Genomic DNA, 15,364 nt, shown 5'->3' on the forward strand with positions numbered 1-15,364 from the left:
AGAAATCGGTTTTGTCGCAAACTTTGACCCACATATTTATTCGTAATCAGGACACCAAAATACATGGTTCCTAAAAATTTGATGATGATCGGGCGTTGGGGCTTTTCGTACCGGAAAATACTGATGTTTCACGATATTTTGTTCGTGCCACCACTACAACAGCGGTTTTCTATATGCAAGGTTGGCGCAATTTTTGATGTCTTTTGAATATAAAATCTATTTTGTATAAAAATGACTGAAAGCTAGATCACACGCTGCAAATTCTGCTCGCAGTACCACAATGCATTACTGCTGGATCTCTGGCATAAAATAACTCCCACATGTTCGGGGATCCTAGCCCTTTTTGGAAACTGTGGTGGTCTCCATTGCAAACAACGCAATCAGCTTCTCTTCCTTGTCGTCCAATTTGGCAAATGCCTCGGTCGCATTATAGATGTCCTGCTGAGCATTACAAAGTTTAGTAAACTCACTCTCGTTCATTAATTTTAATTAATTTCTTTTGGATTTGCCAAAATGCAAAAGTAAACAAACCCAGATCAGCTGCTCGCGTCACTCACATGTCGGAGTAGCATTAGCTAAATGCTAATGCGCCAATGGAATCAGGATCATTTAAAAAGTCCACTAATGCGAGCGGTTGGTGCCTGCCCTACCGACGATTGCTTTTAAGGAAAGCGGGAAAGCGAAACTCGTGCAATGAGTGCGCGAGCATAAAAATGAAAATAAGAATGAAAGAGCAAAATTCCCGAACGCACACAAAGTGCGGGGGCCTGCTGCTGTGAGAACGGGGGTCCTCCCGTTTGCCGTTTTTTTGTGTCAAAAATCGTTGTATGAAATGACCAGTCTATATGTTGTATGGTTAGTGCTATAAGCCACAAAGCTTACAGTTTTTAGAACATCCTAATTTACATAGCAAAAAATATACAAACGGTTATATTTAAACATCGACTGCCAAGGGCCAAGACGATATTTATCGATAGTGCCATCGACATTTTCGCAGCTCTAATCTGGCGCTTTGCGATCCGCTCCATTGTTTTTTTTTTAGTTGATTTGTGTAATTTTGACGTCCATTCTGTTCTCAAAGAGCAGACGCCATTGTTTATGTTGTGAAGTCACAAGTTTGAGAGTCCGGAATCGATCGGCTTGATCAGTGACACATTATCGAACCGATCGCATACGCATACGGGACAAAGTCTAAGCAGGAACACGAGCGTTGCGCATTGCGAAATTCGGGCAGCACCACGTAGCCGAAAGATGCCTATAGATACAAGGGAGCTGATGGAGGCAATAGCCATAGTGGCGGACGATCGCAATGTGCGCGTCACCGTGAAGCAGTCCGGCAAAGGAGCGGCCATCTGCGCCGCCTGCTCGTTCGCGGGTGGCATGCTGCTGGGTCCCGTGGGACTGGCAGTGGGCGGGGCAGCCGGCGGCATCGCCGCGTACAAGATGACTAGTGGTAAGCGGTGGTCACTTTACCTAGGGCCCCCTGTTATTGACCAGCATTGACCATTATTTCCTTGCCAACAGGCTCTTTTAGACCACTCGGTGAAGTCATCCTTAACGATCTGACGGACGCACAGCGCGAGCAGCTGGTTCAGCACGTGTCTAAGGCTGTGGCCGACATACAACCTACCGACGTCGTGATGCTCCTGCCGCTGATTGTCCAAAACGCCTCCATCCAGCAGGCTGTGCTCAACACGGTCATGTCCTTTGTGACCAACGAGTTGCGCATGCAGATTGTCGATTGACCTGCTGCGCGGAGCAGTGGGCGATGGCCAGGTAATTGTGAAATTCGGATTCGGGCATTGATTTTAGTCGAAACCTTTGTGATCTGTGTAGATTTATTAATAAATACTCTATATGTACATAAACATTTGGGTCGTCCAATAGCGAGTGCGAAAGCACACTACTCCCACTCGACATTGACCTGCTCCCAGTCGTCGACGAAAGGCTGGTCGATGGTGTCGATTAGGAGGCAGCAGAACAGGCAGTCTGCCGCCAGGATGTCCTCGATCTCGGTCTTTAGTGCCACTCGATTCCTTTGCATCTCCATCGCCTGCTGTTTGCCCAATGAGCTTGGCTGCGGCTGCGGCTGCGACTCCAGCTGCTGCTTCAAAGTGGTAAGGCGTCGACCCTGCTCCTTGGTAAGCATCGGAACGACTTGCTTCTCCAAGCAGTCGCTGTGGAACTTGTGGCCGCAGATGAAGACGAAGAAGGGCTTCAACAACAGCATCATCTCACAGATGCCACACGTGTCCTGCGCGTTCATGGTGATGCTGTGCTGGCGCAAATGCTGCAACTCGGCGCCGACGCGGTCGGACTGCTCTTGGGTCTCAGCCATTTCGCGTTGCAACTCCTGGATACGCTGATTGTAATCCTATCGAGCAATGGAACTGATTGAAACTGGAGCAACCCACATTTGAGCCTTCGCTTACCCTTAAGGCATCGCAGATCGCCTCCTTGAAGTTGTCAATCTTCTCAAAGTCGGAAAAGAATGGCAGCAGGTCCTCGATGCGCAGAAGGTCACACTCCTTGAGTAGGTTCAGCGCCTTTTTGACGTCGTTCGTTCCCTTTATGTCGTGGTATGCTTAAAGTAAATGAGCATTAGGTGTATTTATTTGATACGTGGCACTACATTGAATTAGGATACCAATACGAAGCCAGAGCTTGCGGCGCATCTTGCTGTCCACCGGTCTCGAGGCAGTCTCCTTGGCTAGTTTCATGTCGAACTTCAGGGCCAGGTCCACCGCGGAGACCCATTTGCACAGCATGCACTCCAGAAACACGCAGGCTTCCTTCACGTTAAGGTCGGTGCACACCTTCAGGGCGTAGTGGATGTCGTAGTGCACGAGGCTCTCGTCACGGCCCTGGATCTCGAGGTACTTCATGAGCAGCTTGGGCTCGTGCTCCGCGTACAAATGCAGAAGGAAGTTGTGGATGGCGTCATTCGTCGTGTTGAGCTTGTAGATGGCGAACTCGAGGTATCGCTGCGTCTGCTCCCTCTGCTCTCGGGTTTCCATGATGATGAGCGTGGACACCAGCTTCTCGACCTCCAGTCGGGGGCCCTGGGCAATTAGGGCGTCCACTGTGGGCCTCGGCAGCTTCACTATCAGTTCAGGCGCGTACATGTAGAAGAGTTCTGGATTCCTCTGATTGTTTAATGTTTGCAGTGCCTCGGCAAAGCGCTCGGCCTTCAGCTGCTGTCCCACCACTTCCTCATAGTCCCCGATTGCAATGGCGAACTGGGCCATGTTGTGGGGATCTGCGTGCTCGGCGATTAGCTGCTTCACGGCCTTGCGATTAAGCCGCGTGCAGGTGAGAATAGGTGCCTCCATCATGAACTCGTCGTACTCCGTCTGCCACGCCCTGCGCCACTCCTCGCTTTGGTCGGGCATGTTGATCTGGATGAGGTAGAGGTCGATGAGCCAGATTACCAGAGCCTTGATGGCGTTCGCTTTGTCCTGGTCCACAGCCTCCATATCTACTGGCTTGGTGGTCAGCCGGCTTAGACGCTTCTTTACGTAATTGATGATGGGTCTCTTGTCCGAAAGCACCATAAACTTTAAGCACACCTCCTCGAAGGACTTATCTGTCTCCGCGTAGTAGTCGGCCGCCACCTGGTAGGATCCGTCTGTAAAGGCGGCGTCTGCCCGCTGGCCGAGCACGAGCTGCAAGTGCTCGGGGTCTTCAGCTGCATGCGCCGTGGCCAATTCGTACTGACCCTTGTCTAGGTAGATGCGCCACACGTTTCGCTCCTCGCGCGTAACCCTGAGGTTGAACACGGTTTTAGTGGTGTAAACGTATATGGCGCCAGTGAGTTCGTCCCTTTCGATGTTCAGCGGTTTTCCCACCCGGGCCTCGTCGAAGGATTCGTGGTAGACCTGCTCCTGGTTCAGCAGGCAAATTGCGCGTATGTGGTCCGCGTACAGCAGCACGGCGTGGTACTCCGTCAGCACGAACGTCTTGGGGATGTTTAGACGCCGTTCCTCATACGACAGGTGCATGGCCTTGTCAAAATCCAGGTTGATCAGCGTGCTCCCTAACAGGGTGGCGGCGCTGTTGCCCTCGATTGAGAACTGAAAGCGGAAACCAGAGCTGTAAGTGAACTAGTGCTGTCGTCTGGAGCAACTACTCACCTCGCCCACACGGATGCCCTCTCCACAAAGCCACGCCCACTGCTTTGGATACTTGCTGTTGGGCGGCGCAAATAAGCGCAGCTGCGAGTAGGTCAGATCAGTCTTCCGCTCCTCGGAGTGCGGCTCCTGCACACCGCTCACGTAGCCTGCGAATATGGGCTGCAGGGAGCGCTCCTCGGCCTTCAGCGTCTCCTGGAATGTGTAGATGCACTCTGGACTGGTGACCAAGATTATGTAGCGGCTGCTGTTCGGCACCCGCAGCAACTTGAGGCCTGTAATGGGGTATTTCGAACGACCCAGGCCCAGGTCATAGAGCTGCTTGCGTTGGACGTGGCCATCGGCGGCGGCACTTAGCTCCGTCTCGAAGATTAGACCGCGACTGGTGCCGAGTAGGATGGGGCCAGTGGTCGACTCGTTGCCTTGGTAGGGATTGAATGCCACGGCCGTGATCTCATGATCCTTGAACTTCTCGATACGCCTCACCTTCAGCTGCTGCGCCTGTGGCGACTCAAGGCAGTGGATGTACAGGAAGTCCGGCGAAACGCCGGCCGAAGCGGATTTTGGCACCAGCGCGATGATGAGATGGTGGCCTGTGTGGTCAAGGAAAATCCGAGTTATCTTGTAGCCGGACCCCGAGAGGTACTTCTCAAGGGTTACCTCTGTCAGGACAAAGACACCAAAGGAGCTTGATCAGGATTAAAAACAGGTGTTTTCAGTACACTTACCGCCGGGCGGGATCGCGCGCGGCAGAAAGAAGCGCAGAAGAGTGGTCCGCTCCGCTGTGCCTAGCAGACAGACGAGCCAGTTTCGCGAGACGGCCAGGTGCATCAGGTCGCCGGTGCATTTGCTGGGCACACGCAGCACCATCTTGTGCCTGCTGAAAATCTCCTCTTCGTCCGTCTCGAAAGGATTGCCGGAGGCGGTCGCCACGTAGTTGTTGCCAGCGCCCGTGGCGTTCCGCTCGATGCGGGGCAGGAACTTGGGCTGGTTGGGCATTGCCTGGGCCATTCTTTTGCACAATGTTTACTTCCCTATACCCAATAAAATAATAATACGCCCACACAGCAGAAGTGATGGCACTCGGAATATCGATTAGAGGTGGAAAAACGTCAATGTATCGATGTTTTAACAATTTTTGGAACGTCGATGTTTTGTGGTTGACATCGATGATTTTGCCACCTTCGGTAAAACCTTTTTATATATAATATATTTTTAAAATCAACCGAAATGAACCCGAATACTGCGACCCATTAAAATTATGGGAATGGGTATTTAACAGTCGGGGAACACGCCTAAAGCGTTCATTCTTGTTCTGTTTTTATTTCACGCCGAAGAATAAGACTTTCATTTACGTGAATTTTATTTTGCCAAAACATTTTGTTTTTTAATATCGATGTTTGATGACCTTACAGCGACAAGCTATCGGCCGGCATGGCCTGGCGCAGTTGGAAATCGAAACACAGAATTGATGAGCCAATCGACTTTTAATTTACAGCCGTTATACATTTGCAAGCTGCGGCTTATTTGCAGCGATCCTGGGATCTCCAGAAATATCCGAAACGTACATATTTTTGTCCCAAAAGCAGTGAAATACGAATCTTTTAATTTTGTTTAGTTTTATTAATAATTTGTGTTTTCTTTGTATACATGTAATTATATTATTATATTATTTATTTATGTATAATTATGTTGAATGAGTGCTTTACTGCCGTTGTTAAACATGTGTCAAATGGGGTCAGTACACTTCAGCATGCAAAATGAAATCCGTTTTGATAAACGGATTGATCTATTACACTCTGACTCAATTCATATTTGTATTTTTCGATTTAACTGCTTCTTTACTGAATTGCATTGAAACTGCTGTGTTGTGGCACAGCGTAAGCTTGCTTCGTAGCACTGCGCCCAGAAGGGTGTTGTTTGATTTTCCAATAGTGTAAGTAATAAAAATGTACAGTTAGTTTGTATATATGTATGTTTTTATGCATGAAATGAGTTTCTTGTTATTTGTGCAATTTATTTACTAATGTGTAATTCTTTGCTTGACTTTATGATAAATATGCATCTGCTTTTTTCCTTTAAATTCGGACTTTAAAAGTGTTCGAAATTACAGATATATTAAGTCTAATAAATCCTAAAAAAAAATTTTTATATTATTATTTTTTCAGGTTCCCTTCAAGTACAACATTAAACGTGCGTTGATTTGTATCGCTGAAGGATGTGTCTGCGTGTTAGTTAGTGTATCTATATCTGCATTTCAATCCGAATCTCTGTCGGGGTCACCTTGGCTGCCTTAGTAAAATATGCATGTGAGTATGTATTGCCGAAAGTATGAAAAAATGCAATCGCATATACATAGTATTTGGCTATTAGATAAAATCCAAAGAGTTCGTGTTCCGAGTCTGATTCACATTCATTTCTTTTTGTTTCGGTTTGCTCGTAATTAAGCTTAAACATCGTTATCGCTCACTTGGCGTTATATATTTAATTTTTAAAATTTAAATTTTGTAGTTAATCACAGATTTTTGTTTTTAATACCGAAAAATTAAATAAACAGCGTAGTTCCGAAATGTATTTGGATTTGTCCAAATTTACATATGCACACATGCCTGTACACATATAAATATTTATATATATAATATAGATGTATGCATATGTACTTTTTATATTATAATAAATAATTTCGACTAATAATTTTCAATTATCTAATTTACCGATTTAAGTTTTGTGTTCGAATTTGTAATAATTTTTCTTTCCTATCGTATTGGATGCTTGTGATATGCGTTGCATTTTTTTCTTTAATAATTTCATTTTTTTCGATCATTAAAATTTTGCCCACACATACATGTACAAGGTACTTGCTCGTGTGTGTGATTTCTCTAGCATAGAAGAGTGACAGATAACAACAGACAAATAGATAGTTAGATAAAAATTTAGTGACTGCCAAACATATCTGGTGTCTTTTCCTTAATGCATTTGAGTATAGGTCTGTTTCGGGTGGGGAAAGTGCGTCAAATGTTGGTATACATATACGTTTCTATTTCTAAGAATATCTTTATACGAACTTTAGAACTATGAACTACATTAATATGATTCAAAATCGTCTTATTAATGGTACGAATATATACGTTTATTTTGGCCATGCTAGATCCTCTCATTAGTAATTCGTCTGTTTCATTACTGATTGCGGATAGCTGTAAGCACGATCTTAGCGCGGTGAGGCGTTTCCGGCAGGGGTATGGGCAACCTGGAAGGGTCTTACAAGTAGTATTCTGTGCAGTAGTTAGCTTCCCTAAGTTTTCCCGATTTTTCGATTCATGGTGGTCAAACAAAAGGCTTTAAAACTAAATAAAATTGTAACAAATAAGTATATGTATCTAATTCCCAACTCGTTCACCTCTGTGGCGTACCGTTTTGGGCAGAGGAAAATATATTTTGAGGTTGTTTTTTTGTTTGAAGTGATTTGTTTATTGTGTATGCCAAAAAGTATAATTTTGAATAGGTTTAACTGGATACATAAACAATACGTGTATAAAAGAAGGTGCACAAAAAATAATACAAAAGTTCGCATTCACAGTGTGGTAGAGTATCTAAACATAAATTTTGCGAGACAAATCTTGTGTCTCGTTTGAGGTAAAATAATTATAAAATATTAACAGCCAAAAGGAATTTCGTACAAAGAAAATACAAATTTTCACACGTCAAAGATTTTTAAGATCACAGTTTGTTTTGCATTTGCATTATTTTTCGTTTTTTGTCTCTGCTTTCCTTTTTTGTATTCGTAAAAAAAGGAAAAAAAGAAGTACGTATTACAAATTTTAAGAAATTTTATACTAGAATAAAATGTAATTTCATTAAAGTTCAGAATAACAAATTATAAAATACTTTTACATTATGGTTTTTAGTGTACAAAAAAAAATAGTATAAATAACTGAAATGTAAATGTAAGTGGACAAATTAAATCTATGTAAAGAAAAGATTCTAAGATTCTCTTAGGGAAAGAAAAAGTGCAATTGAGCTCGTCCCTCCCATTTTACCTATCCCAACCTTTTTTACAACCTTCTCTACGCGACAGCTCACAAGTATGTGCAAGGTTGAATAAATTAATTAAGACTAAGTCTGACCTGCAGTGCGCACCTCCCCGACATTAATGTCTGATTACTTAAAACGAGCCTGAGTACGCTGTAAGCCATATATTTTAACCTGGATGGAACTTCGCATCAACGCTGATAAGGAAGAGACCTTGTGAAACCTTATGCTGATCACCAATCCCTATTACACTCGGAAGACTGATCCCGGTCTTTCTATCCCTATTCTAAGGGTTTTCTCTGGATAGCATGGCACAAAGATTAATAATTACTTGCCTACAACTGCTACTATTCCTACTGATGCAATTCGTATTTATATTTGTTACTGCCCATGATGCTGCACATATAACTATGTTTTTTTGCGAATGACAAGAAATCAGAATACTCGCACTTGATGATAAAGATGATATGCCCTAATACAGGTGTGTTGATTGGAAGATTTTGTAGCTGTCTTTCTAGACGTTTTTGCAGTACATAAGTGTGTGTTATAATATAACGTGTAAATTGGTTAAATGTAAGAAATTCCTGAGACATTGAGTTGATACACAATCTTCGTGTTTCTTTTTCTTATTGACTTTGAATTTTTTCGTAACACAGATGTTCGTGGGTACTTTTTTTTTATTTCTAGTCTGCGCGAGGGCAGTTTTTTTTCTAGATATATCTGTTTTAAAGGGCAGTATCTGAAGTGCCATGAATAGAAATTGGTATGCAGCGCCCCCGAGAGGTATATACAATGTTCAGAGGTGCAAACTGTTGCTTTTTCAGATTTTGCTCTTGTTGCTCCCTTGCAGAAGCTGGGTCTTCGCATTTCTACTCCTAAAAACATCCTCTTTGCGCTGATATTTAATTCTCCTTTTCGTTTAATATTTTTCTGCTCTTCGGACTGAGACTTGTTATTAGTTATAATTTCAGAACATTTGTACTTCGCTGGTGAAAAATCACTGAGTTACTTTGCGGTTTTGTTTAATGCGTTAATCCTCGATTTGCAAAAATGATTACAGCTCTTCTATACACCACACGTACTAGTACTGGTGCCTGTGCGTTTGTAGTTGTATATATATTGTATATGGTAAATGATGTAATGTATATACATGTACATATACATAGACTTTAATATAGTTGTTTTCTTTGCTTACACGTACGCATATGCATATGTATATATATAAAAAGTAATTTTAATTTCTGTTACTTTATTCTTCGTACACGTGTATTAGTAGAAAAAGAACTTTTCCACTACATACTTGATATTTTATCCCTGATAACGTTTTACTTTTGTATGTTGGTTGGTTTTGTTTGTTTGCTTATTACACTTCTCTCTGCTTTATAGACTTCATGTTTAACATTAGATTTGCGTTAATCTTACATTAGTCTTACATAAGTCCTACATTTACAGATAGGTTCCTTTAAAAAAATTACACACATCTCTTACTCTACTCTGCCGCTGATCCGCAGCATCTTCATATCTGATTTTACTGGATTCCGACTCTTTAGAGAACGCACCATAGTGCAGCAGTTGGCAAAAAAAAAGTTAAGATAATGGGTAAAATCTAGCAAAAAAAAAATGTTACATATGTATGCATCTATGTATGTGTTTATATTTTTGTTGTATGACTGTGTGTGTGTCTGTTCGCGTTGCTGTTGGTGTGTGTTTAAACCAAAACAACAAACTTGCGGTGGCAGGGCGGTGCGGGGACGGGGGCGAAGCGTAGGTGCCGGATGCGACCGGCAGATGGCTCAAATTCTATTTAAGATTCCATTGCGATTTCGGATGCAGCTCCAAATTAAGATTCAGTTGCGATTTCATTTGCAGCTTCGTGATATGTACCGTTATTGTTCAATTCGCACAGCGCCAGTCCCCGCCCTCAAACGCGCCCCCATCATTTCCGTTTGTGTGTTCTAGTCCTTCGTTCTCTTGCCATTTTGTTGTCGTTAATGGTAATGGTAACATAACTCTTATTCTAATAAGTATTCCCTAAACGCAACTTCACGCTGTCTGTGTTTGTGTTGGCCTGCTCGTGCAGTTTCCAGAGGTATTTATGATTTATCGAAATTATTTACACGATTCTTGAGGTATTGCACATGAAGCAGCGATGGTGCTCCAACTACTATGTAGGTGAGAGAAGCACAAATAACTAATAGTAAGAACAGATACAAAAAAAAACTGTGGCATAATAATAATCGTAATAATTACGTAAGAATAATAAAACAGTTGACGCCAAAATATGTCTAAGCTTAGAGTACGCAAGTTAATTAATAATAAAAACTAAGACCTAGTGCCGGCTGAGGACCCCGCTCGTTTGAAGGCGGGGGGTCGTCGGTCCAGTGCAAAAACATTGGGCAAAGTATTTGTAGCTGGTCTGGGTTGCTGCTCACGGGTCGTCCGCCTGATTGACGGACTGGCGGCAGGCTCGTTCTCTAAAAAATGGCGTTCCAACCTAGCTCCTATTGGATGCCCGGCGGCGGCTGTCCCAGCTCGCTGGTGAAGTCGAACAGGCTGGTGCGCGGATGGGAGAGGGCGTGGTGGTGCGGATGCGGGTGGTGGCCATGTCCATGTCCATGGCCGTGGCCCACCAGCCCGTGCTTGATGGCCGACGTCTTGAGCAGCCGCTTGAGCATACCGCTCGAGCCACGATGCTGCAGGCTCTTGTGTGTCGTCAGAGAGTTCTTGGTTCGGTACCGTCGGTGACAAAACTCGCACACGTAAAGCGTGTCCGACTGCTCATGCTTGTCCTGAAAGTGCCTCTTCAGTGAGTAGTAGCACGAGAAGGTTCGGCGACAGTAGGGACACTCCTGCGGCTCGTTGATGCCGCCGCTGGTGGGTGGCGGCATGCGGAGCGGTAGCTGCGGAGTGCCTGCCTGTGCTACGCCCCCACCCGCTGCCGCCTGGCTGCCAGGACTTGAGCCGTTGTTGCTGCTGTTGGCGTTTCCGTTGTTGCTATTTGTGTTGGCGTTGTGGTTGGCGCTGCTACTGTTGCTCCCGTTGCCGCTGGTGGAAGTGGAGGAGCAAAGGTTGCTGCCAACACTACTACCCACGCTTCCGGGACGCGGTGGTGAGGTGGCCTGGGCGTGGCCCAGGACGTGCCCGTGGGCGTGGCTGTGCAGGTTGTAGACGGCAGCGGCCAGGCTGCCGTTCAACGAGCTGGTGGGCGAGGTCAGGGCCGTGGGCGGCGACGGCGGCGATGAGGTAGAACTGGTGGGCGAGGTAGCTGCGGAGCGGCTGATGCTGTGCTGTCCTGCACAGGAGACAAAAAGGAATGACATTAGAGCGGTTGGACTGGACGTGGTGGCTGTGGGTGGTTGGTAGGGTTGTGGGGTTTTTATCGATTCGAATTAGATTAGGCATATTTGTTGAAATCGGTATTGTATTTTATATTTATATTGCTGTTGTGGTTGTTCAGAAAGTATGAAAATAAAAGTGCAAAGTTAAAGGATTAAGATACATGGTTGATTGTCGTTCGGTTCGCAGCCCTTACGGGCGACTAGGATAAGGGAGATGGGAGGGTGGAGGTACAGGACAGAGGAACAGGATAGAGGAAGATGTTTAAAATAAAATACGGTAGGTAGGTAGTAAATGCTTGAATGCTCTATTTTAGCACTAGGAACTTCCTGAATTGAGTTGAATTTCATTTTAATTGGTTGCTAGCAGAGATAAGAGGTAAAGCGTTATGTAGTTTAATACTCGAATACATAAGTACAATTTTAAAGGTAAATATAAAGGTGTGTATCGGTAAAAGTTAGATTTAATCTTCTGCCACTACGTAGGTTATTCCGAATTTGGTTTCCAGCTCGTCGCGCTCTTTTATTCAAACGTTCTGTACAGTACGAAACGGAAAGTGTACGGAGTGTAAATGTAAGCGGTTAATTTTTTTATGTCTCAATACGTTCGGACCTTGATTTTTACAATTTTTCTTCAACATATCTGAGCTTATGTTTTATGAATATGTGTAGAGTTATGGCAGAGACCAAATTCTACTGGATTGTGCTAACTGATTTCCTTCTAGAAATACCATCCAGCCCCCGTCGAGCGTCTGGTGGCAGCGAATCCGAATCAGAGTTCAACTCGGATTTGAATTCGGAAATAACATGCACTTGCCGAACGGGAATCTGGGGTATTTGCAACTGATATGTACACTATACACTTGTGACTACTTCGTAGGCGTAGATAGGGAAATTATTCTAGTGAACAACGGATTGTACATTTATACATACGTGCTACGAACGAGTTACACTACAAACCAAACAAAGTACACATGCAATCACACATGGACGAGTAAATGAGTGTCTATGAGTGAGTTTGTTTATGTGTGTGATATGAACATACATGCAAGCAAGCATGTGGCGGTGCGGCAAGCTTGTAGCGAGTGACGGTGAGGCAAGCGAGTAGCGAGAGGCATGCAGAGAGACAAGCGAGAGCAAAGAACCAAAAGTTATGCAATAAATGGGAGGTAGTTGCATTTCGAATATGGATTTCATGTGTCGTCGGTTGAGTTTAATTTGGCTTGTTTCGGTTTTGTTTGGTTAGGTTGGTTTTAGTTTTACTTTGCTTTTCTTTTGTGAGTTAATATGGTAAATATAACTAAACAAAAGTGGTACGTAAATAATAAACTATGATTGCGGTTAGTTGTTGGGACTAAACTGGAATGAATAGATCAAGCGTGGACGAAGCGTGGCGGGACTGGATTTAATTTGTATTTGTCGTGGCCCTTCGACAACGCAAACTTACCAAAACGAAAGGCTAAATATTGGAATAGACTGTTTTCTAAAAATCTATTTCTAGTTGCAGCGTTCGATTTCCATTTCTCTATATATTCATATTTATATTTTAAGTATATAATATTCTTTGTACAAATGAGGGTAGTACTCTTGCTTATTTTTACAGTTGCATCAAAGCGGGAACAGTAGGTGATGAGACAGAGAGAGAGAAAGAGATAAGAAAGAGACAACAATACGAATACTGGAAACGCAGATGCCAAGTCAACGCGGCGTAAGAGGAGCAGAGGTTCGAATATCAGATGTACAGAGGAGCTGAGAAAAAGGTGTTAGTGGGTGTTGCTTCCAAGAGAGAAGATCCGGGCGAACCTTTTCGCGACTAACGCTGAAAAGTGTTTAATTCATTCAAGAAGAAGCGATATCACTCTGGTTACTACGGTTAGTAAAGCTTCAGATAGAGAAAGTAGAATGAAAGATAGGGAAAGTGCGTCCCGTGAGCTAAACGCCCTGATGTTATGTCTAAAAGTCGCTTTGCTGTGAAGTATTACCTGTTAGGAGTGTGAACGAGTAGTAAAGGACAGATCGAGTAGAAAACGAAAAGAGAGAAAGATAGGGAGAGAGCGAGATCGACTACGGTAGCGAGTGAGTGGTACTTACAGATCGCAGATGTTCTTTATACATGAGTGGTTTGGCTAAAGCTACGGCGAGTCTAGTGGAAAGAGAAAACAAGAGCGAAAGCGGGAAGGAATTTGGAGCGCATGAGCAGGCAAGATATGTTTACAATATACATAAGAGAAGTTAGGCTGATGGTGCCATAACGGAGGATATAGACGTGGAGAGTGCGTAGCAAGTGGCAAGCTGACCAAGACTGGCTTACCACATGCGTTGGTCTGATTAATTGTTTGCATCTAGAAACAATTTCAACAGGATATATCGATAGCGCTGAGGTGGCGAGATCATTCAATGGATCGTTAGTAAATATGGCAAGTAGGAGGAAGATAGATACAGAGGAAAAGAGAGATACTTGTACAGATAGATTTAGCCGAGTTGAAATGGCTGGCCTCAAGAGAGAGACAGTGTGTTGATCTAGGCCATGAGAGGGAGATAGCATGTAATGTACTAACTACGTATCGGCGCATGGTCGGATACTTGACTACCAATGTAGTTTAAGATGTTGGGCTAACCTTTAGCAAGCGCGCGATCTTCTACTTTGACTGACTAACGAGTAGCGGGTGCGGGTAGCGAGATGCTGGTAGCGATTAAAGTTAAAGTTGCAGCTCTTGCGCTGGTGGGTGGCACGAGGTCAAGTGAGGACAGCTTACATCCCTCCGATTCGGGTTAGACTTATAGATTCTGGATTCTTGGTCTCTTGCATCTTGATCTCTTGCTCCGCTCGACAAATTGTGTTCTATGTGCGGCCTGTGGTTGTAGCTGTTGTCTGGTAGTTGTGGTTGTTGATGTTGAGCCGAGTAGCACCAAGCCACGCCGCGGTTGTTGCACATTTATAGCACTAGGCACAAGTTGACCGGCAAACTGGGGGACTTACGCCTAAGGTTTAATATTGTTGTTTACATTTCATTATGAGTTATTCGTCTTCGAGTAAAGCATGTTTTATATATATTTATGAATGTATATATTTCTTTTGCTTTATAAAATTATTAAAGTAACGGAAGAAAGCACTTTTTAGTCTGTTCAGCTTGTCCAGGTCGAGTGGGAAATTACGTAGATATTTAGAAAGGCAACTTGTGCGAGGTCCGTCCGTTTCCGAACTAACAGAAACACGAAAAGAGCTCTATTTGTAAAATTGACTACGAGTACGTTGTATGAGGTATAAGGTAAAAGAAGGCCACAGAGTGTAAATAATGTATATCCGTATTCTTCATACTGGTCCATAGGCATGAATTATGAAAATATCAGTAAGTCTACGTGAGGTCGACATTGATGTACAGGTTGATCTGGCTAGTCTAAGTCTAATCTTAAAGTGTTCCAAATGTTCTCTAATGCATAATAATAATAATATGCGTATAGTCCTATTGTTCGTAATCGTCTCCCCTCAATATTAATTGGGGCTGCTCTCTTTGTTCGTCGTGTATAATAGATTAGGAGGTATGTATATATATCACTACATAATGGCATTGCTTTTAGTTTGAGCCAAGTTCTAGTCAAGGTCTAGTTGCTCCTGGTGGCAATCGAAGGGCCGTGACTAATGATGTGACTGCCGCTGTGTCTGGGGAGGTTACCCCTGGTGGTTCGCTGGCAGAGATAATAGTCGTACAGCGTCATTATTTGTTGCTGCTGGATAAGCAGCTGGTACTGATCGTTTAGCGGTATTGGTCGCTTTGGATAGAGCACGGGATAAGCGTGATCCATGTGATCGGGTCTGAACATAACTGTCATGGGAGTCGTTGTGGGAGTCAGAGTAGTATTGTTTGTCAT

General features: G+C 43.9%; 3 protein-coding genes across 3 annotated transcripts; 1 reads left to right on the forward strand and 2 right to left on the reverse strand.

The window, feature by feature from the left end:
• The first annotated feature begins 972 nt into the window (after positions 1-972).
• Positions 973-1,868, forward strand: LOC128265179 (protein C19orf12 homolog). Its single transcript, XM_053001033.1, has 2 exons — positions 973-1,453; positions 1,525-1,868. Exons 1-2 carry the CDS (start codon positions 1,252-1,254, stop codon positions 1,743-1,745), a joined length of 423 nt encoding a protein of 140 aa, XP_052856993.1. The 5' UTR covers positions 973-1,251; the 3' UTR covers positions 1,746-1,868.
• Positions 1,821-5,234, reverse strand: LOC128265178 (vacuolar protein sorting-associated protein 18 homolog). Its single transcript, XM_053001032.1, has 5 exons — positions 4,859-5,234; positions 4,134-4,792; positions 2,648-4,073; positions 2,433-2,584; positions 1,821-2,374 (listed from the first exon to the last, which is right to left on the reverse strand). The coding sequence occupies exons 1-5, from the start codon at positions 5,139-5,141 to the stop codon at positions 1,904-1,906; spliced, it is 2,991 nt and encodes a 996-aa protein (XP_052856992.1). The 5' UTR covers positions 5,142-5,234; the 3' UTR covers positions 1,821-1,903.
• Positions 5,235-10,660: 5,426 nt separating this feature from the next.
• Positions 10,661-15,364, reverse strand: LOC128265186 (broad-complex core protein-like). The gene is made up of 2 exons (XM_053001043.1): positions 15,169-15,364; positions 10,661-11,451 (listed from the first exon to the last, which is right to left on the reverse strand). Exons 1-2 carry the CDS (start codon positions 15,362-15,364, stop codon positions 10,661-10,663), a joined length of 987 nt encoding a protein of 328 aa, XP_052857003.1.

Source organism: Drosophila gunungcola, unplaced genomic scaffold (assembly GCF_025200985.1).
Source record: "Drosophila gunungcola strain Sukarami unplaced genomic scaffold, Dgunungcola_SK_2 000099F, whole genome shotgun sequence".
NCBI lineage: Eukaryota > Metazoa > Arthropoda > Insecta > Diptera > Drosophilidae > Drosophila > Drosophila gunungcola.